At 45.1% G+C, this 24,305-nt stretch overlaps 1 protein-coding gene across 1 annotated transcript in view; it reads right to left on the minus strand.

Moving 5' to 3' along the window:
* The window catches only part of LOC310867236 (WD repeat and FYVE domain-containing protein 3-like), a 212,651-nt gene that overhangs the window by 20,928 nt on the left and 167,418 nt on the right, over nucleotides 1-24,305 (minus strand). The window contains 7 exon segments of the mRNA XM_083777127.1: nucleotides 10,160-10,251; nucleotides 11,873-12,026; nucleotides 16,967-17,073; nucleotides 17,427-17,544; nucleotides 22,761-22,880; nucleotides 23,621-23,675; nucleotides 23,930-24,010. Coding sequence (XP_083633253.1) covers nucleotides 10,160-10,251; nucleotides 11,873-12,026; nucleotides 16,967-17,073; nucleotides 17,427-17,544; nucleotides 22,761-22,880; nucleotides 23,621-23,675; nucleotides 23,930-24,010 — 727 coding nt within the window.

Below are 24,305 nucleotides of genomic sequence, written 5' to 3' on the forward strand. Positions count from 1 at the left end.
ATAAGGTCACAAATACATTCAGCCGAAATGAGGTTTTTTTCGACGGGTGGCTGGCATCTCCCTTAGAGATATAGGGAGAGAGACTCAGAGTAGACTTCTTCGCCTGGAAAGGAGCCAGCTCAGGTGGTTCGGGGCATCTGGTTAGGATGCCTCTCGGGCGTCTCCCTAGTGAGGGGTCCTTGAGGCACGTCCCACTGGGAGGAGACCCCGGGGCAGACCAAGGCACAGATGAAGGGATTACATCGACTCACTGGCCTTTGAACGTCTCGGGAGCCCCCAGGAGGAAGTCACTAATGTTGCTCTGGAGAGGGAATTCTGGAGCTCTCTGGTGGAGCTGTTGCTCTTGCGACCCGACTACGGATAAGCGGTTGAAGATGGATGGATTTAGCAGATATTTCTGCTAAATCATCCTCATCACTGCTTGCAGCTTTAATTGTATTTATTTTATGTTCTGTTTTCCTTTGTGTTTTTGTTGTGTTTAATTTTGAGTCGGTTACCGATTTACATATTTACCGAGTTACAGATAGTCAGTTAGACTCTAGTTCTTGGTGCCTGCCACTGGTGAGGTGACACATACTTTGCTGTTTGTTTTGTTTTGAGTTATTGTAGTTGGTAGTATTGTGTTATTTCTTGGTTGTTGTTTTTAGCTGCTGTTGCTAGTCATGGCTGCCAGTTCCCACCTGATATTGTGTGTGAGTTCAGACTGCTCCAGACCGTACTGAATAACTGCTAGCTTACATAATGTCTTGAGGCTAGGACTGAAGTCTAAGACATACAGGTCACCTGGTCTGTTGTCTGCTCCAAAGAGGATGACACAATCTCCCAGCATGCAACAGCACATATTCTTCAGGTTAGGTGGACGTTTCCCCTTGGGCTCAACCTTCTTCCAGGAGAAGGGTGGGTTGAATCTCCACAGATCATTGAAGTTATGGTAACTGTTATAATTTCGGCCAAATATGTACAGTTCTCCATTGTAGGTAAAGGCTGAATGACCGCAGAGTCCTTCTGGTAGAGGATGTGTAGAAGGTGTGCTCATCCAGGGGTTGGTCTCTGTGTCAAACATTCTGATGGTGTTGTGGTACTGACACCTAATCCAATCCCAGCCCCCAAATACAAACATCTTTGTCCCGATGATGGTAGCAGAGTGACACCATGAAACAGGAGGTGGAGTTCCTCTGGTGTTGATTGAAGTCCAGACCATTGTGGTGGAGTCCAACTTGTAGATGTCATTAGTGCAGGGTCTAGTCTGGGTCAATCCTCCATGGATAAACATGACCTTCCCCAACACACAGGCTGAGTGGTATCTCCTCCCCTCTGGAACGGTCCCAGAAACCTGTGGTTTGAACCATGTGTGGGCGTCGACATCAAATGCATAAAGAACGTTGCAGTGACCTGGGTAAATCCATCCTCCCCAGAGGTAGACAGTATATTCTATCAGCACAGCTGTGTGACCGTAGCGCCTGGAGGGAACCTCAAGGTGGCGTATTCCTGTTCCAGAGGTCACTGGGGTCACCTTCCTCCAGCGTAAAGTCAGTGTGTTGAAGACCTGCACATCAATCCGATCCTCGTTGTTCTCGTCAGAGTTCATTCCAAAGCAGTACAGCTGGTGTCTCACCGCTACAGCAGCACCACCTTCCTTTGGTGATCCTTTCTGATGCAACGTCCAGGACAACATCTTTAACACCACAGTTAATTAATGGTGACTTGAAGTAAACCTGTTGGTTTCCTGCTCTGTAGGAGACGTGAGGGCCAATGGAAAAAGGAGAGCCAAATGAGTTCACTTCTAGATTCTGGAGCTCTTTGAATCTTGGCCGGAGGAGTCTTGAAGAATGTTGTTGATTGTTGGAGATTATTGGGTTTAATCTGGACTCTTGTTTAATCTGGACTCTTGTTTAATCTGGTCTCTGGTTTAATCTGGACTCTGGTTTAATCTGGACTCTCTCTGAGGCTGCGGTGCTTGTTATCCTGCTGGCTAAAGTGATGTCACAGCGGTGATGTCATAGCGGTGAGGCCACGATGAGTCTGCTACGGTATGTCCATATATGGCCCTCTCAGCAGGTCGGCCACGCCCATTTCAATGCTGTACATTAATGTTCCATCTTGTGTACAGTAGGCATGTGGGAAATAATCGATACGTATCGATACATCGATACAGACGTGCGCGGTGCGAGTGCATCGGTTCATTCACTGTGTATCGGATACAATTGACGGGTGAAATCTCGATGCATCGTTCGCGGAATACAAACTGTATTAATATTTGTATTGATGTTTCTTACAGCCTGTATGTCTACAAACTGTATTAATATTCATATTTATGTTTCTTATAGCCTGTATCTCTACAAACTGGGCATTGCCTATGGTCATGAAGTGTTCCTACACACCGATCAGGGCCTGGAAACACCAGAGACACACACCGATCAGGGCCTGGAAACACCAGAGACACACACCGATCAGGGCCCGGGAACACCAGAGACACACACCGATCAGGGCCCGAAAACACCAGAGACACACACCGATCAGGGCCTGGGAACACCAGGGAAACACACCACAGAACAGGGCCTGAAAACACCAGAGAGACACACCACAGATCAGGGCCCGGAAACACCAGAGACACACACCGATCAGGGCCCGGGAACACCAGGGAAACACACCACAGATCAGGGCCCGAAAACACCAGAGACACACACCGATCAGGGCCTGGGAACACCAGGGAAACACACCACAGAACAGGGCCTGGAAACACCAGGGAAACACACCACAGATGCAGGCAGCACATTCTGGTTTTAGAACACTCAGACTGCATTCTGGAGCTCTCTGGTGGAGCTGTTGCCCCTGCTACCCGACTACGGATAAGCGGTTGAAGATGGATGGATATAGCAGATATTTCTGCTAAATCATCCTCATCACTGCTTGCAGCTTTAATTGTATTTCTTTTATGTTCTGTTTTCCTTTGTGTTTTCGTTGTGTTTTATTTTGAGTCGGTTACCGATTTACATATTTACCGAGTTACGGATAGTCAGTTAGACTCTAGTTCTTGGTGCCTGCCACTGGTGAGGTGACACATACTTTGCCGTTTGTTTTGTTTTGAGTTATTGTAGTTGGTAGTATTGTGTTATTTCTTGGTTGTTGTTTTTAGCTGCTGTTGCTAGTCATGGCTACCAGTTCCCACCTGATGTTGTGTGGTAGTTCAGACTGCTCCAGACCGTACTGAATAACTGCCAGCTTACATAATGTCTTGAGGCTAGGACTGAAGTCTAAGACATACAGGTCACGTGGTCTGTAGTCTCCTCCAAAGAGGATGACACGATCTCCCAGCATGCAACAGCACATAATCTTCATGTTAGGTGGACGTTTCCCCTTGGGCTCAACCTTCTTCCAGGAGAAGGGTGGGTTGAATCTCCACAGATCATTGAAGTTATGGTAACTGTTATAAAATATGTACAGTTCTCCATTGTAGGTAAAGGCTGAATGACCGCGGTGTCCTTCTGGTAGAGGATGTGTAGAAGGTGTGCTCATCCAGTGGTTGGTCTCTGTGTCAAACATTCTGATGGTGTTGTAGTACTGACACCTAATCCTATCCCAGCCCCCAAATACAAACATCTTTGTCCCGATGATGGTAGCAGAGTGACACCATGAATCAGGAGGTGGAGTTCCTCTGGTGTTGATTAAAGACCAGACCATTGTGGTGGAGTCCAACTTGTAGATGTCATTAGTGGGTCTAGTCTGGGTCAATCCTCCATGGATAAACATGACCTTCCCCAACACACAGGCTGAGTGGTAGTTCCTCCCCTCTGGAACGGTCCCAGAAACCTGTGGTTTGAACCATGTGTGGGCGTCGACATCAAAGGCATAAAGCACGTTACAGTAACCTGGGTAAGTCTGACCTCCCCAGAGGTAGACAGTGTCTCCAATCAGCACAGCAGTGTGGTTCCGGCGCCTGGAGGGAACCTCAAGGTGGCGTATTCCTGTTCCAGAGGTCACTGGGGTCACCTTCCTCCAGCGTAAAGTCAGTGTGTTGAAGACCTGCACATCAATCTGATCCTCGTTGTTCTCGTCAGAGTTCATTCCAAAGTAGTACAGCTGGTGTCTCACCGCTACAGCAGCAACACCTTCCTTTGGTGATCCTTTCTGATGCAACGTCCAGGTCAACATCTTCAACACCACAGTTAATTAATGGTGACTTGAAGTAAACCTGTTGGTTTCCTGCTCTGTAGGAGACGTGAGGGCCAATGGAAAAAGGAGAGCCAAATGAGTTCACTTCTAGATTCTGGAGCTCTTTGAATCTTGGCCGGAGGAGTCTTGAAGAATGTTGTTGATTGTTGGAGATTATTGGGTTTAATCTGGACTCTGGTTTAATCTGGATTCTGGTTTAATCTGGACTCTGTCTGGTTTAATCTGGACTCTCTCTGAGGCTGCGGTGCTTGTTATCCTGCTGGCTAGAGTGATGTCACAGCGGTGATGTCACAGCGGTGATGTCATAGCGGTGAGGCCACAATGAGTCTGCTACGGTATGTCCATATATGGACATCCCAGCAGGTCGGCCACGCCCATTTCAATGCTGTACGTTATTGTTCCATCTTGTGTACAGTAGGCATGTGGGAAATAATCGATACGTATCGATACATCGATACAGACGTGCGCGGTTCGAGTGCATCGGTTCATTCACTGTGTATCGGATACAATTGACAGGTGAAATCTCGATGCATCGTTCGCGGAATACAAACTGTATTAATATTTGTATTGATGTTGCTTACAGCCTGTATCTCTACAAACTGTATTAATATTAATATTTGTATTGATGTTTCTTAAAGCCTGTATCTCTACAAACTGTATTAATATTAATATTTATGTTTCTTACAGCCTGTATCTCTACAAACTGGGCATCGCCTATGGTCATGAAGTGTTCCTACTCTCACCTATGGTCATGAAGTGTTCCTACTCTCGCCTATGGTCATGAAGTGTTCCTACTCTCACCTATGGTCATGAAGTGTTCCTACTCTCACCTATGGTCATGAAGTGTTCCTACTCTCACCTATGGTCATGAAGTGTTCCTACTCTATATATGGTCATGAAGTGTTCCTACTCTGATCTATAGTCATGAAGTGTTCCTACTCTCGCCTATGGTCATGAAGTGTTCCTACTCTCACCTATGGTCATGAAGTGTTCCTACTCTCACCTATGGTCATAAAGTGTTCCTACTCTCACCTATGGTCATGAAGTGTTCCTACTCTCACCGATGGTCATGAAGTGTTCCTACTCTCACCTATGGTCATGAAGTGTTCCTACTCTCGCCTATGGTCATGAAGTGTTCCTACTCTCGCCTATGGTCATGAAGTGTTCCTACTCTCGCCTATGGTCATGAAGTGTTCCTACTCTCACCTATGGTCATGAAGTGAGGGTCATGACTGAAAGAATAAGGTCACAAATACATTCAGCCGAAATGAGGTTTTTTTCGACGGGTGGCTGGCATCTCCCTTAGAGATATAGGGAGAGAGACTCAGAGTAGACTTCTTCGCCTGGAAAGGAGCCAGCTCAGGTGGTTCGGGGCATCTGGTTAGGATGCCTCTCGGGCGTCTCCCTAGTGAGGGGTCCTTGAGGCACGTCCCACTGGGAGGAGACCCCGGGGCAGACCAAGGCACAGATGAAGGGATTACATCGACTCACTGGCCTTTGAACGTCTCGGGAGCCCCCAGGAGGAAGTCACTAATGTTGCTCTGGAGAGGGAATTCTGGAGCTCTCTGGTGGAGCTGTTGCTCTTGCGACCCGACTACGGATAAGCGGTTGAAGATGGATGGATTTAGCAGATATTTCTGCTAAATCATCCTCATCACTGCTTGCAGCTTTAATTGTATTTATTTTATGTTCTGTTTTCCTTTGTGTTTTTGTTGTGTTTAATTTTGAGTCGGTTACCGATTTACATATTTACCGAGTTACAGATAGTCAGTTAGACTCTAGTTCTTGGTGCCTGCCACTGGTGAGGTGACACATACTTTGCTGTTTGTTTTGTTTTGAGTTATTGTAGTTGGTAGTATTGTGTTATTTCTTGGTTGTTGTTTTTAGCTGCTGTTGCTAGTCATGGCTGCCAGTTCCCACCTGATATTGTGTGTGAGTTCAGACTGCTCCAGACCGTACTGAATAACTGCTAGCTTACATAATGTCTTGAGGCTAGGACTGAAGTCTAAGACATACAGGTCACCTGGTCTGTTGTCTGCTCCAAAGAGGATGACACAATCTCCCAGCATGCAACAGCACATATTCTTCAGGTTAGGTGGACGTTTCCCCTTGGGCTCAACCTTCTTCCAGGAGAAGGGTGGGTTGAATCTCCACAGATCATTGAAGTTATGGTAACTGTTATAATTTCGGCCAAATATGTACAGTTCTCCATTGTAGGTAAAGGCTGAATGACCGCAGAGTCCTTCTGGTAGAGGATGTGTAGAAGGTGTGCTCATCCAGTGGTTGGTCTCTGTGTCAAACATTCTGATGGTGTTGTGGTACTGACACCTAATCCAATCCCAGCCCCCAAATACAAACATCTTTGTCCCGATGATGGTAGCAGAGTGACACCATGAAACAGGAGGTGGAGTTCCTCTGGTGTTGATTGAAGTCCAGACCATTGTGGTGGAGTCCAACTTGTAGATGTCATTAGTGCAGGGTCTAGTCTGGGTCAATCCTCCATGGATAAACATGACCTTCCCCAACACACAGGCTGAGTGGTATCTCCTCCCCTCTGGAACGGTCCCAGAAACCTGTGGTTTGAACCATGTGTGGGCGTCGACATCAAATGCATAAAGAACGTTGCAGTGACCTGGGTAAATCCATCCTCCCCAGAGGTAGACAGTATATTCTATCAGCACAGCTGTGTGACCGTAGCGCCTGGAGGGAACCTCAAGGTGGCGTATTCCTGTTCCAGAGGTCACTGGGGTCACCTTCCTCCAGCGTAAAGTCAGTGTGTTGAAGACCTGCACATCAATCTGATCCTCGTTGTTCTCGTCAGAGTTCATTCCAAAGCAGTACAGCTGGTGTCTCACTGCTACAGCAGCACCACCTTCCTTTGGTGATCCTTTCTGATGCAACGTCCAGGTCAACATCTTTAACACCACAGTTAATTAATGGTGACTTGAAGTAAACCTGTTGGTTTCCTGCTCTGTAGGAGACGTGAGGGCCAATGGAAAAAGGAGAGCCGAATGAGTTCACTTCTAGATTCTGGAGCTCTTTGAATCTTGGCCGGAGGAGTCTTGAAGAATGTTGTTGGAGATTATTGGGTTTAATCTGGACTCTTGTTTAATCTGGACTCTGGTTTAATCTGGACTCTGGTTTAATCTGGACTCTGGTTTAATCTGGACTCTGGTTTAATCTGGACTCTGGTTTAATCTGGTCTCTCTCTGAGGCTGCGGTGCTTGTTATCCTGCTGGCTAGAGTGATGTCACAGCGGTGATGTCACAGCGGTGATGTCATAGCGGTGAGGCCACAATGAGTCTGCTACTGTATGTCCATATATGGCCCTCCCAGCAGGTCGGCCACGCCCATTTCAATGCTGTACGTTATTGTTCCATCTTGTGTACAGTAGGCATGTGGGAAATAATCGATACGTAGCGATACATCGATACAGACGTGCGCGGTGCGAGTGCATCGGTTCATTCACTGTGTATCGGATACAATTGACGGGTGAAATCTCGATGCATCGTTCGCGGAATACAAACTGTATTATTATTAATATTTGTATTGATGTTTCTTACAGCCTGTATGTCTACAAACTGTATTAATATTCATATTTATGTTTCTTACAGCCTGTATCTCTACAAACTGGGCATTGCCTATGGTCATGAAGTGTTCCTACTCTCGCCTATGGTCATGAAGTGTTCCTACTCTCGCCTACTGTCATGAAGTGTTCCTACTCTCACCTATGGTCATGAAGTGTTCCTACTCTCACCTATGGTCATGAAGTGTTCCTACTCTCGCCTATGGTCATGAAGTGTTCCTACTCTCACCTATGGTCATGAAGTGAGGGTCATGACTGAAAGAATAAGGTCACAAATACATTCAGCCGAAATGAGGTTTTTTTCGACGGGTGGCTGGCATCTCCCTTAGAGATATAGGGAGAGAGACTCAGAGTAGACTTCTTCGCCTGGAAAGGATGCCTCTCGGGCGTCTCCCTAGTGAGGTCCTCGAGGCACGTCCCACTGGGAGGAGACCCCGGGGCAGACCAAGTATCACGTCCCACTGGGAGGAGACCCCGGGGCAGACCAAGTATCACGTCCCACTGGGAGGAGCCCCCGGGGCAGACCAAGGATCACGTCCCACTGGGAGGAGACCCCGGGGCAGACCAAGGATCACGTCCCACTGGGAGGAGACCCCGGGGCAGACCAAGGCACAGATGAAGGGATTACATCGACTCACTGGCCTTTGAACGTCTCGGCAGCCCCCAGGAGGAAGTCACTAATGTTGCTCTGGAGAGGGAATTCTGGAGCTCTCTGGTGGAGCTGTTGCTCCTGCGACCCGACTACGGATAAGCGGTTGAAGATGGATGGATTTAGCAGATATTTCTGCTAAATCATCCTCATCACTATCTATGATATCTTTGTTTTTTCTCGGCTTGATTACTGCAATGCACTCTTTTCAGGACTGCCTAAGAAAACAACTAACAGATTACAACTTGTCCAAAATGCAGCAGCCAGAGTTTTAACTAGAATTAAGATGAGAGAACATATTACTCCAGTTTTGGCATCACTGCACTGGCTTCCTGTTGTTTTTAGGATTGATTTTAAAATTATTTTACTTGTGTATAAAGCTCTCAATGGTCTCGCACCTTCCTACCTACATGACTGCCTGCCTAAATATGTCCCAAACCGCCCCCCTAAGGTCTTCCACTGCTGGCCTGCTCGCTTTGCATAAGAAAATGGCAACTAAAAAACACGGGGAAGCAGCTTTTTGCTTCTACGGGCCGACGGCATGGAACAAACTCCCACTGTACCTTCGTCAGGCAGCCTCTGTAGACATTTTTAAAGCTCAGCTCAAGACCCACTTCTACAACATTGCTTTTTATTGATCTTTTATTTTTTGTTATTCATGTCCTCACTGTATTGCATCACTGCTTGTTTTTTAATGTCGTTGCCTTGCTTTTCTTTTTTATTCACCATTGTTCTGTAAATGTAAAGCACTTTGAGATGCATTTCATGTCATGAAAGGTGCTATACAAATAAAGTTGTATTATTATTATTGTCTCCACCAGCCGAAGGCTAGGGGAGAGTATGTTTTGCACTCCGTCCGTGTGTCCGTGTGTCCGTCCGTGAACAGCTTATCTCGGCCACCGTTAACCCGGTCGATGCCAAATTTTGCACACACACTCCCTGGATGCCAACCATGAACCTCTGCCCCAAACTTTCCAGAACGGCCTGTTATAGCGCCACCAGGAGGCCGCTTTGTGCAAAACAAGTTTTTGCACAGTACACCTACAGATTTTGTCCACACATCACGCAAATTGGTACACAGTCTCTCTACAGCCATTCAACCAAACCGGTCTTTCAGATTTCTCAGACTCCATCGTGATTGGTTAAGATTGGCTTCCAAAGTTCACAGGAGTGCTCAGTTTCAAACAAAATGCTGCAAATCATGAACACATCGCGTGATTTCCGTGAAATTGTGCACCCACATTCCCACTAGGCCGAGGACGAAATGCCACATGAACAATTTCAACTCAGCCTCAAGGTGGCGCTATAACTGGCGTGTTTTTACCTCTAACTGCACGGATCTGTGGATAACTTTGTATGCCAACTCCCTAGAGGCCAAGGAAAAACCTTTGCCTGGAATTTTTCACATCTGCTCTTTATAGCGCCACCAGGAGGCCGACATATGTAAAACACATTTTATATTATTACTCCTTCACATTTTATCCAAATTTCACGCAAATAGGTACACATGATCTCCATAGTCATGTGATCAAGACAGGTTTGTTTGATTTCTCATATTCCATCCTGATTGGCCACGATTGCCTCCTACAGTTTTCAGGAGTAGCCCGCTTTGTACAAATCGGCACAACTCCTCAACGCAGCGATTGCGATGAAACTGTGCACGCATATTCCCACTAGGCTGAGGAAGAATCCTGGTGGAGACCTGTGCCGATTGGCACTTTATCTAGTTATAAGTGTGATCAATAGTATACCAGTCTGTGCACTCTGATGAACTCCCGGGGGTCTCCCTTGGCCCAGGGAGGGAGGAGGCAGTCCCCCAGCTTGGTGCCGTTCTGCTTGGCTCCTGGAGGGACAGGAAGACACAACGTGAGACAGTCAATGGCAATCCGTCTCGCGCACATTTCTCGGTCTCGCACAAATTTCCCGGTCTCGCACAATCGGTCTCGCACAAATTTCTCGGTCTCGAGGCCATCGTAAACGAAAGGGATGCAGTGGTGGAACATAACATAAAATGAATCGATTTGTGTATCATATGAAGGTATCAGACCCAGGTCAAAGGTTAATGAATAGATTATCAGACCCAGGTCAAAGGTTAATGAATAGACTATCAGACCCAGGTCAAAGGTTAATGAATAGACTATCAGACCCAGGTCAAAGGTTAATGAATAGAGTATCAGACCCAGGTCAAAGGTTAATGAATAGACTATCAGACCCAGGTCAAAGGTTAATGAATAGACTATCAGACCCAGGTCAAAGGTTAATGAATAGAGTATCAGACCCAGGTCAAAGGTTAATGAATAGATTATCAGACCCAGGTCAAAGGTTAATGAATAGACTATCAGACCCAGGTCAAAGGTTAATGAGTAGACTATCAGACCCAGGTCAAAGGTTAATGAATAGATTATCAGACCCAGGTCAAAGGTTAATGAATAGATTATCAGACCCAGGTCAAAGGTTAATGAATAGACTATCAGACCCAGGTCAAAGGTTAATGAATAGACTATCAGACCCAGGTCAAAGGTTAATGAATAGACTATCAGACCCAGGTCAAAGGTTAATGAATAGATTATCAGACCCAGGTCAAAGGTTAATGAATAGACTATCAGACCCAGGTCAAAGGTTAATGAATAGACTATCAGACCCAGGTCAAAGGTTAATGAATAGACTATCAGACCCAGGTCAAAGGTTAATGAATAGACTATCAGACCCAGGTCAAAGGTTAATGAATAGACTATCAGACCCAGGTCAAAGGTTAATGAATAGACTATCAGACCCAGGTCAAAGGTTAACAGTTTGACTGCGGAAAACGATTTATCAGACTTTTAATCAACCCCCCTTCACTGCCGAGATTTTTGTATTACCTTTAGAGCATACGCTGAATTATTTGGGCTTTTAATCCGCGAAAATCCAGCAAAAAAAGCTCCCCTGGTTTGTTATGATCCGAGTGTAGCATCCACCATCTTGGTGCACCCGGAAGACGCACACAAGACTGGTCTCAATGAGGCGTTGCATCCCATTCGTTTACATTGGCCTCAATTTCCCAGAAGCCCTAGCAGCCCACAGCATGTGACGATTTCCGGTTTTTTTATCACAACAGATGCGCCTACTCTCTTTCTCCGCGGCGAAGAAGAATTTTCTTTTTTTTGTTTACATTACGGCGGATTAAACACATAAAACAAAACTCGCGTATGTCCGATATGGCAGCGACATTAACCTGGAGTAATCCATTCAAAGCACGGAAACTGTTAATGAATAGATTATCAGACCCATGTCAAAGGTTAATGAATAGATTATCAGATCCAGGTCAAAGGTTAATGAATAGATTATCAGACCCAGGTCAAAGGTTAATGAATAGAGTATCAGACCCAGGTCAAAGGTTAATGAATAGATTATCAGACCCAGGTCAAAGGTTAATGAATAGAGTATCAGACCCAGGTCAAAGGTTAATGAATAGATTATCAGACCCAGGTCAAAGTTGTTGGCGTTGAGCAGGAACTCGGGCAGGTAGAAGAACTCCGGAATGAGCTCCTTCACGTCGGCCATGTTGTGTTTGGAGGCGGAGTTCCAGGCCTCACGCACGCTGTGGAACATCCTGTCGGCCAGGTCGAAATGACCACCCTGGAGAGCGCACACACACACACACACACACACACACACACACACACACACACACACACACACACATTTAGTCTTAGTGTTTTTTTCCCCCCTAATAAAGTTGTTTTTATTGTGTGTACAAATGGAACCATTTCTACACTCTCAGAGTTACAGACCCATAAGGGTCCATTTGGTTCCATTTGTACACTCTCAGAGTTACAGACCCATAAGGGTCCATTTGTACACTCTCAGAGTTACAGACCCATAAGGGTCCATTTGTACACTCTCAGAGTTACAGACCCATAAGGGTCCATTTGGTTCCATTTGTACACTCTCTGAGTTACAGACCCATAAAGGGTCCATTTGGTTCCATTTGTACACTCTCAGAGTTACAGACCCATAAGGTTCCATTTGTACACTCTCAGAGTTACAGACCCATAAGGGTCCATTTGGTTCCATTTGTACACTCTCAGAGTTACAGACCCATAAGGGTCCATTTGTACACTCTCAGAGTTACAGACCCATAAGGGTCCATTTGGTTCCATTTGTACACTCTCAGAGTTACAGACCCATAAGGGTCCATTTGTACACTCTCAGAGTTACAGACCCATAAGGGTCCATTTGTACACTCTCAGAGTTACAGACCCATAAGGATCCATTTGTACACTCTCAGAGTTACAGACCCATAAGGGTCTATTTGTACACTCTCAGAGTTACAGACCCATAAGGGTCCATTCGTACACTCTCAGAGTTACAGACCCATAAGGGTCCATTCGTACACTCTCAGAGTTACAGACCCATAAGGGTCCATTTGTACACTCTCAGAGTTACAGACCCATAAGGGTCCATTTGTACACTCTCAGAGTTACAGACCCATAAGGGTCCATTTGTACACTCTCAGAGTTACAGACCCATAAGGGTCCATTAGTACACTCTCAGAGTTACAGACCCATAAGGGTCCATTAGTACACTCTCAGAGTTACAGACCCATAAGGGTCCATTCGTACACTATCAGAGTTACAGACCCATAAGGGTCCATTCGTACACTCTCAGAGTTACAGACCCATAAGGGTCCATTCGTACACTCTCAGAGTTACAGACCCATAAGGGTCCATTTGTACACTCTCAGAGTTACAGACCCATAAGGGTCCATTCGTACACTCTCAGAGTTACAGACCCATAAGGGTCCATTTGTACACTCTCAGAGTTACACACCCATAAGGGTCCATTTGTACACTCTCAGAGTTACAGACCCATAAGGGTCCATTTGTACACTCCCAGAGTTACAGACCCATAAGGGTCAATTTGTACACTCTCAGAGTTACAGACCCATAAGGGTCCATTCGTACACTCTCAGAGTTACAGACCCATAAGGGTCCATTTGTACACTATCAGAGTTACAGACCCATAAGGGTCCATTTGTACACTGTCAGAGTTACAGACCCATAAGGGTCCATTTGGTTCCATTTGTACACTCTCAGAGTTACAGACCCATAAGGTTCCATTTGTACACAGTCAGAGTTACAGACCCATAAGGGTCCATTTGGTTCCATTTGTACACTCTCAGAGTTACAGACCCATAAGGGTCCATTTGGTTCCATTTGTACACTCTCAGAGTTACAGACCCATAAGGGTCCATTTGTACACTCTCAGAGTTACAGACCCATAAGGGTCCATTTGGTTCCATTTGTACACTCTCAGAGTTACAGACCCATAAGGGTCCATTTGTACACTCTCAGAGTTACAGACCCATAAGGATCCATTTGTACACTCTCAGAGTTACAGACCCATAAGGGTCCATTTGTACACTCTCAGAGTTACAGACCCATAAGGGTCCATTTGTAGACTCCCAGAGTTACAGACCCATAAGGGTCCATTTGTACACTCTCAGAGTTACAGACCCATAAGGGTCCATTTGTACACTCTCAGAGTTACAGACCCACAAGGGTCCATTTGGTTCCATTTGTACACTCTCAGAGTTACAGACCCATAAGGGTCCATTTGTACACTCTCAGAGTTACAGACCCATAAGGGTCCATTTGGTTCCATTTGTACACTCCCAGAGTTACAGACCCATAAGGGTCCATTCGTACACTCTCAGAGTTACAGACCCATAAGGGTCCATTTGTACACTCCCAGAGTTACAGACCCATAAGGGTCCATTTGTACACTCTCAGAGTTACAGACCCATAAGGGTCCATTCGTACACTCTCAGAGTTACAGACCCATAAGGGTCCATTCGTACACTCTCAGAGTTACAGACCCATAAGGGTCCATTCGTACACTCTCAGAGTTACAGACCCATAAGGGTCCATTTGTACACTCTCAGAGTTACAGACCCATAAGGGTCCATTTGTACACTCTCAGAGTTACAGACCCATAAGGGTCCATTAGTACACTCTCAGAGTTACAGACCCATAAGGGTCCATTCGTACACTCTCAGAGTTACAGACCCATAAGGGTCCATTTGTACACTCTCAGAGTTACAGACCCATAAGGGTCCATTCGTACACTCTCAGAGTTACAGACCCATAAGGGTCCATTTGTACACTGTCAGAGTTACAGACCCATAAGGGTCCATTTGTACACTCTCAGAGTTACAGACCCATAAGGGTCCATTTGTACACTCTCAGAGTTACAGACCCATAAGGGTCCATTTGGTTCCATTTGTACACTCCCAGAGTTACAGACCCATAAGGGTCCATTCGTACACTCTCAGAGTTACAGACCCATAAGGGTCCATTTGTACACTCTCAGAGTTACAGACCCATAAGGGTCCATTTGGTTCCATTTGTACACTCCCAGAGTTACAGACCCATAAGGGTCCATTCGTACACTCTCAGAGTTACAGACCCATAAGGGTCCATTTGTACACTCCCAGAGTTACAGACCCATAAGGGTCCATTTGTACACTCTCAGAGTTACAGACCCATAAGGGTCCATTCGTACACTCTCAGAGTTACAGACCCATAAGGGTCCATTCGTACACTCTCAGAGTTACAGACCCATAAGGGTCCATTCGTACACTCTCAGAGTTACAGACCCATAAGGGTCCATTTGTACACTCTCAGAGTTACAGACCCATAAGGGTCCATTTGTACACTCTCAGAGTTACAGACCCATAAGGGTCCATTAGTACACTCTCAGAGTTACAGACCCATAAGGGTCCATTCGTACACTCTCAGAGTTACAGACCCATAAGGGTCCATTTGTACACTCTCAGAGTTACAGACCCATAAGGGTCCATTCGTACACTCTCAGAGTTACAGACCCATAAGGGTCCATTTGTACACTGTCAGAGTTACAGACCCATAAGGGTCCATTTGTACACTCTCAGAGTTACAGACCCATAAGGGTCCATTTGTACACTCTCAGAGTTACAGACCCATAAGGGTCCATTTGGTTCCATTTGTACACTCCCAGAGTTACAGACCCATAAGGGTCCATTCGTACACTCTCAGAGTTACAGACCCATAAGGGTCCATTTGTACACTCTCAGAGTTACAGACCCATAAGGGTCCATTTGGTTCCATTTGTACACTCTCAGAGTTACAGACCCATAAGGGTCCATTTGTACACTCTCAGAGTTACAGACCCATAAGGGTCCATTTGGTTCCATTTGTACACTCTCTGAGTTACAGACCCATAAAGGGTCCATTTGGTTCCATTTGTACACTCTCAGAGTTACAGACCCATAAGGGTCCATTTGGTTCCATTTGTACACTCTCAGAGTTACAGACCCATAAGGGTCCATTTGTACACTCTCAGAGTTACAGACCCATAAGGTTCCATTTGTACACTGTCAGAGTTACAGACCCATAAGGGTCCATTTGGTTCCATTTGTACACTCTCAGAGTTACAGACCCATAAGGGTCCATTTGGTTCCATTTGTACACTCTCAGAGTTACAGACCCATAAGGGTCCATTTGTACACTCTCAGAGTTACAGACCCATAAGGGTCCATTTGGTTCCATTTGTACACTCTCAGAGTTACAGACCCATAAGGGTCCATTTGGTTCCATTTGTACACTCTCAGAGTTACAGACCCATAAGGGTCCATTTGTACACTCTCAGAGTTACAGACCCATAAGGGTCCATTTGTACACTCTCAGAGTTACAGACCCATAAGGGTCCATTTGTACACTCTCAGAGTTACAGACCCATAAGGGTCCATTTGTACACTCTCAGAGTTACAGACCCATAAGGGTCCATTTGTACACTCTCAGAGTTACAGACCCATAAGGGTCCATTAGTACACTCTCAGAGTTACAGACCCATAAGGGTCCATTCGTACACTCTCAGAGTTACAGACCCATAAGGGTCCATTCGTACACTCTCAGAGTTACAGACCCATAAGGGTCCATTCGTACACTCTCAGAGTTACAGACCCATAAGGGTCCATTCGTACACTCTCAGAGTTACAGACCCATAAGGGTCCATTTGTACACTCTCAGAGTTACAGACCCATAAGGGTCCATTTGGTTCCATTTGTACACTCTCAGAGTTACAGACCCATAAGGGTCCATTCGTACACTCTCAGAGTTACAGACCCATAAGGGTCCATTTGTACACTCTCAGAGTTACAGACCCATAAGGGTCCATTCGTACACTCTCAGAGTTACAGACCCATAAGGGTCCATTCGTACACTCTCAGAGTTACAGACCCATAAGGGTCCATTTGTACACTCTCAGAGTTACAGACCCATAAGGGTCCATTTGTACACTCTCAGAGTTACAGACCCATAAGGGTCCATTTGTACACTCTCAGAGTTACAGACCCATAAGGGTCCATTCGTACACTCTCAGAGTTACAGACCCATAAGGGTCCATTTGTACACTCTCAGAGTTACAGACCCATAAGGGTCCATTCGTACACTCTCAGAGTTACAGACCCATGAGGGTCCATTTGGTTCCTAACCATCCTTTAGCCGGGGACCCCTGGAACTCCCTCAGGGACTCACCTGCAGTCTGAGGAAGATCTGGGTGAAGGGCTCCATGCGGACCAGGTAGGAGGCTACGATCATGGCCGAGGAGTAGTGGGTTCCGTAGTGGTACGCTGGGGTCTCCCCTGATATACAATACAACACAACACAACGGTTATACAACACAACACGATCATCAGTGTTATGATGGCACATGTGCTCCATGCAAGACCTTCAAAACTCTGTCAGGATTTAGATCTTTTTTTTTTTTTAATCTGATCTCAGGTCTAAATGGGTTAGCATGTGGGTGGTGTTCTTACCGGTGGGGTTAGGGTTAGGGGGGATGTGTGTGGAGGTGGGTAGCATGTGGGTGGTGCTCTTACCGGTGGGGTTAGGGTTAGGGTTAGGGGGGGATGTGTGTGGAGGTGGGTAGCATGTGGGTGGTGTTCTTACCGGTGGGGTTAGGGTTAGGGGGGATGTGTGTGGGTGGTGTTCTTACCGGTGGGGTCCTCCCAGTCCTTGTATCTCTTCTTGTACTGGGTCAGTCTGTCGTCCGTCTGGGCCCCCATGGGCTTGGCCAGGTTCCGGAAGGTTCTGGGGCTGTTCAGGTCCAGCTCCTGTTGTTCAGAGACACGTCAACATGAACGCCAACCATGACACTGTTGTTCAGACACACGTCAACATGAACCCAACCATGACACTGTTGTTCAGACACACGTCAACATGAACCCAACCATGACACTGTTGTTCAGACACACGTCAACATGAACCCAACCATGACACTGTTGTTCAGACACACGTCAACATGAACCCAACCATGACACTGTTGTTCAGACACACGTCAACATGAACCCAACCATGACACTGTTGTTCAGAGAGACACACGTCAACATGAACGCCAACCATGACACTGTTGTTCAGAGAGACACACGTCAACATGAACGCCAACCATGACTCTGTTGTTCAGACACACGTCAACATGAACGCCAACCATGACTCTGTTGTTCAGACACACGTCAACATGAACGCCTACCATGACGCCATTCATTCATCAGAGCCGTTTCCGAGCGGATGTTAATTATGGGACTTGTAACAGAGTACATCTACATTGCAGTATTCACACTTTTACTTAAAGATGGAGTGCCGTGATTTTTTTTATTTTTTCCAGTGTCTATGAGGTGACAGTTCATTAGAGCCCTTGGTGTGGTTGTTATGTCATGTGTTTATGAGGTGACAGTTCATTAGAGCCCTTGGTGTGGTTGTTATGTCATGTGTCTATGAGGTGACAGTTCATTAGAGCCCTTGGTGTGGTTGTTATGTCATGTGTTTATGAGGTGACAGTACTTCATTAGAGCCCTTTGGTGTGGTTGTTATGTCATGTGTTTATGAGGTGACAGTACTTCATTAGAGCCCTTTGGTGTGGTTGTTATGTCATGTGTTTATGAGGTGACAGTACTTCATTAGAGCCCTTGGTGTGGTTGTTATGTCATGTGTTTATGAGGTGACAGTACTTCATTAGAGCCCTTGGTGTGGTTGTTATGTCATGTGTTTATGAGGTGACAGTTCATTAGAGCCCTTGGTGTGGTTGTTATGTCATGTGTTTATGAGGTGACAGTTCATTAGAGCCCTTGGTGTGGTTGTTATGTCATGTGTTTATGAGGTGACAGTACTTCATTAGACCCCTTGGTGTGGTTGTTATGTCATGTGTTTATGAGGTGACAGTACTTCATTAGAGCCCTTGGTGTGGTTGTTATGTCATGTGTTTATGAGGTGACAGTACTTCATTAGAGCCCTTGGTGTGGTTGTCATGTCATGTGTTTATGAGGTGACAGTACTTCATTAGAGCCCTTAATGTGGTTGTTATGTCATGTGTTTATGAGGTGACAGTACTTCATTAGAGCCCTTGGTGTGGTTGTTATGTCATGTGTTTATGAGGTGACAGTACTTCATTAGAGCCCTTGGTGTGGTTGTTATGTCATGTGTTTATGAGGTGACAGTACTTCATTAGAGCCCTTGGTGTGGTTGTTATGTCATGTGTTTATGAGGTGACAGTACTTCATTAGAGCCCTTGGTGTGGTTGTTATGTCATGTGTTTATGAGGTGACAGTACTTCATTAGAGCCCTTGGTGTGGTTGTTATGTCATGTGTTTATGAGGTGACAGTACTTCATTAGAGCCCTTGGTGTGGTTGTTATGTCATGTGTTTATGAGGTGACAGTACTTCATTAGAGCCCTTGGTGTGGTTGTTATGTCATGTGTGACCCAGGCCAGCAGAATGTGCCTCATGTCGCCAGAATGAACATGCCTTAAATCAATAAATAAACTCGTTTTTTTTTTATGTGATTTTCTTTTTTTTTCATATTAATACAGTTTGAATGTTGAAGAAGGTTTTCATTCAAACAGATTGTTCATTTGGGCAAATGAAATGTATACATTTATACGTCAAAGATGTGCTTGTTTTATGTGAAATCTAACGCAGTTTGGGGGGCGGATAAGTGCTCTCCCAAGATTTGCATGTCTGTTCCGATTGGTCTCAGGAATGTCTTTGTCTTCAGGTTTCACGGTCTGGGCGTCGCCCATAAGTACAGCTGTTTCTGACAGTCGTGACTCGTGTCACTGTGTTTGTATTGTAAACAGTGTCAGTTATTATTCAACTCGAGATGGCTAGTAACTCTTCTGCAGCGCGTCTGGTCCATGCATTGAATGGAGGAGCAGATGATGGCGTTTTGAATGATTTCATTATGGCTTTTATACACGGCCCTGAGTGTCGGTCGGAGGACGAATCTGATGGAGATGATGACGACGACATAGTTTTTGATCGAGTCAACACCAGCGTGTGTTCTGACAACAACGAGGATGACCAGGACAAGGAGACGGGTGGAAACGCTGCTCCAGGAGGGGTGCATGTAGGCATTGCATCGCTGTTACAGTTACCAGAAGTTGAGAATGTTGCAGTGGACACCGATCGACCAGTAGAACTTGAGAAAATACGAAACTTTAATTGCCGATGCCAAGAAAGAAGAAAGGAGAATTCAGAGCATGAGCCTTTGTCTTGCAGTCAAAAACTTGACCCAGAAATGATTTGCGATACACGGATGGAAATGGCAGCCTTGTCGAAGGATCAGAAAGACATGTTTCTCATGGGAATTATAAAGACGTGCATGAATGACTCCGAATTGACACAATGCACAAAGCAATTCAACGGGAAGCGAAAGAGCACCCGATCCACGTACATGGTTAACACCGTCGTGGTTTGCCGTGCTACATTTCTCTTTCTCTATGGGTGAGTTACAGTCTAATCTATGCTATTGATACTTATGTATTGTTACTGTAACATTGTGTGTGTGTGTGTGTGAGAATAACGCCAGTATGTATGTATGGATCACTATGTGGCAGTAGGCGCTGCTCAACTCTCTGCGGACGGAGGATCACTATTTTGCCCTGTTAAATAATACTGTTGTTAGCCCGTAGTAGTAGTAAAACATCCGGTATGGAGAGGATACGGAAGCAGTTTGTGTGCCTGTATGTATGCGTGGAAATTATTAGCGGATACAATGGGCGGGCTTTAGAACGGATGTAGCCTTGCACAGTAAATAGAAACCAGGCTTTACACTGTACTATAGGCATTTGCGTATTGCCTACAATTATTTTGTTGGGTTAGTTTGTAACAAAGTGTTTATGTCGTTTTGTCCAGGATCAGCAAAACCCTTCTCCAAGCCCTTGTGAAACACTACAAGGAGAATGGTATATCTTCACGCCAGAAGAAGAAAGGTCCCAGGACACACAAGAAGTTTCTGTCTAGTGATGACATAAAACGGGTCTTGAGACATTCATCACAAACTATGCAGAAGTCCATGCCATCTCTCTGCCTGGACGACACCCTGGACACAAAGACTACAGTTTGAAGTTGCTTTCAAGTGATGTAACCAAAGCCTCAGTGTGGCGTCTCTACAAGGCTGCCATGGAAGATGGTATGTAATTGTTTTATTTGTTTTATTCGCATTACAACACTTACAACAAATGCTTGTTACATTTTGTCATTGTAGCTTGTAGTTCAGCTATTTTTTTAATCATGATTTGTAAATGTATGCTAACAAATCACACCCGTGTGAAGTGAGTACCGTACCAAATGCCACCCTACAATCTTGTAGATCTGCTATTTTTGAAAAATCATTAAAAAATGTTTGTGTCTTTACTCTTGTCTTTGCAGGGCAACGAGTTGTTGGTTTGAGCTGCTTCAGGAGGCTGTGGAAAGCGGTCCATGAAGATGGCACAGTGCTTGTTGAAGGCTTCGACTGGCAGACCCACCTGACTCCCTACTTCCGGAGGCTCCCAAAGATTAAGAGTTACCAACACTTCAGGTTTGCTTCAGATAGGCCTGGAGTGGTGATGGCACAAACACATCGCGACGCAGAAGTGATTGAGTTTCAGTTGCTGAAGAACACTGACATCCTTCCCCCTAAAGATGGTGTTCCGTTGCAGCCCCCACCTGGGCTCGACATGGCCCGGCAGGAATATCTTTTTAAGGAAATCCGAAAGTTCTGTCGCGATGATGCACAAGACACCACGTGCCCCAAACCAACGTCCACAGCACCAAACGATACACACCCCAAACCTGCAACAGCACCAAAAGAAAAAAAGTCCACTGCGCCAAAGAAGAAGAAATTCCGGTGTTAGTTGACACATGCAAAGACAATACGAGACACTTTATTTTTTTGTGTTGCACTGTGACTGAACAAAGACACTTTATTTTTTGTTGTTGAAAATAGTGCTGCTTGTGAATAGTTTCCACACTTGACACATGCAAAGACAATACGAGACACTTTATTTTTTTGTGTTGCACTGTGACTGAACAAAGACACTTTATTTTTTGTTGTTGAAAATAGTGCTGCTTTTTATTCAACAAAATACCAGCCACTTTATTTTATATAGGCCTATTATTATGTTATTGAAAATAGTGCAACTTTATTGTGCATACTTTTACTGTACTTTTTATTACCATTATTATGGCCACTTTATTGTGCATGTTGTATTTTCAAAGTTTGGACAAATAAAAGTTTTTGTTTATGAAAGCCTAAGGTGTAAGATCTCATTCTTCTGCCCTTTGTTTCATGTAACAGCATTGGTGTAAAACTACATAGCCTATATCCATTGAAAACTCTGTTAGCCTACTAGTTACTTTTTAGATTGTATTATTACAAAACATACACTAAACAACTTCAGTCCTATATTTCTTTACTTTAACTCAAGTACTCATGTACTTTCCCACACCTAAGTGTCCACTGTCATTGACAGCTAACCTAGTGGGGGAGTGGTTAGTGGGTGGGGGAGTGATTATGCAAGACATTAGGGGTGTAGCCAAGGATCTATTGTCACACCCATTTACAGAGGTGCAAAAATGCAAAAATGTCAGGATTCTTTGAATGGGTTATTCTCTGCTTTGGGGTATCTGTTTAAACAAGTTTTAGATGGTCATATCTCCTTCAATTATTATCCAATTTCATTGAATGATACATCATATGAAAGCTTACATTCTGTACTTTAATAATCTGTAAAAATCGAGTTGAGGCATATTCTGCTGGCACTGGTCACATGTGTTTATGAGGTGACATTACTTCATTAGAGCCCTTGGTGTGGTTGTTATGTCATGTGTCTATGAGGTGACAGTACTTCATTAGAGCCCTTGGTGTGGTTGTTATGTCATGTGTTTATGAGGTGACAGTACTTCATTAGAGCCCTTGGTGTGGTTGTTATGTCATGTGTTTATGAGGTGACAGTACTTCATTAGAGCCCTTGGTGTGGTTGTCATGTCATCGGCTGGACAGATAGCCTACCTCGGCATCGTAGTCGGCCAGGATCCAGGGGAAGACGGGGTACTGCATCAGGTCGTTGTAGGAGCGACCGGCCAGCGTGTTCAGATGCATCAGGTACTGGAAGTTACTGATCTCCCCTCGCTGGAGGGAGGGAGGGAGGGAGGGAGGGAGCTTCGTTAGAACTGTTAAATCATTAATTGTGATGAGGATGACACAATTGAGCACCTGCTGGTAGACTGCCAGAGGTCTAGTTTTGTGTGGAGGAAAATGCCACAAATTGGTTTTAAAATTAATTTAAATTACAATGCTGCCATGTATGGGGTCTTTGCGGAAAGAATGTCTGCCAAAGAGCAATACTTTTACTGGACTGTTGTTTGCACAGTGGTGAACAAGATGGTGGAAAACAAGATGTGCCATCTCTGGAGAGGTGCTCTTTAAACAAATAATAACTGAACTGAAAAGACAGAGCTCTGGACAAACTAAAACCATGGCACTTTGTGACATTGTGATACTTTTGTACTGTATGTAATTTTCATGTGAATGCATAAATTGTAAACCCTGAATAATTTTCAATAAAGTATATATTATAAAAAGTTAAAAAAAGTAAAGTAGTTCTACATCAGTCCTACCTCCCATCTCTGAGTGACTGATTAAAGATGTTAAGTAGTAAAGTAGTTCTACATCAGTCCTACCTCCCATCTCTGAGTGACTGATTAAAGATGTTAAGTAGTGAAGTAGTTCTACATCAGTCCTACCTCCCATCTCTGAGTGACTGATTAAAGATGTTAAGTAGTAAAGTAGTTCTACATCAGTCCTACCCCCCATCTCTGAGTGACTGATTAAAGAAGTTAAGTAGTAAAGTAGTTCTACATCAGTCCTACCTCCCATCTCTGGGTGACAGACTTCTCTCCCACCAGTGTGCTGAGCAGTCCAGACCTGGAACACACGGTAGAATAGAGGTTCGTCAACTCATTTGATTTGGTTTGGAAATTACAAACATCATAAGATCAGACCCAGGGTTACACGTACGGTACAACAACAAGTACAATTATATTCTTATTTCTAATGCATTTTGTGGTTCTCCTCCCTCAACCCGGTCTCACCACAAACACGGTCAAACAGCACGGATTGGCATGAGACTGCCTAACTCATTCAACATTGTTGCAGAATAAGGGAAGCCTTATATATACCCTTGCTCCACGCTGGTGTTGGGTCTCTGTCCTGAGACGGACTCGGAGCTGTCGGCTAGCGAGGGAACCACGGCCAGAAACCTGCAGCAGAGGAACATCCAGCACCGTTAGCACCGTTAGCACCGTTAACCTTTCAGATTCTATAAATGTCTTCTACATCCTGACAGTTTTCTGAAAAAGATAAAATAGCAGACCTACAAGCTCATAGCGCGCCACTCGGTGGCGCGCTATGAGCTTGTAGATCTGCTATTTTTCAATAGCTAAAGCATAGCATAATGCTAACACCAAAAGGGGTTCCCACCCAGAATGGGTTAAGTGCGCGCCACAACCAGGATGGGCGACAGATCCGCTGGGATCGCTTTCAAAGAGATCACGT

Source organism: Protomyctophum parallelum, assembly GCF_964188405.1.
Source record: "Protomyctophum parallelum genome assembly, chromosome: 11".
Lineage (NCBI taxonomy): Eukaryota > Metazoa > Chordata > Actinopteri > Myctophiformes > Myctophidae > Protomyctophum > Protomyctophum parallelum.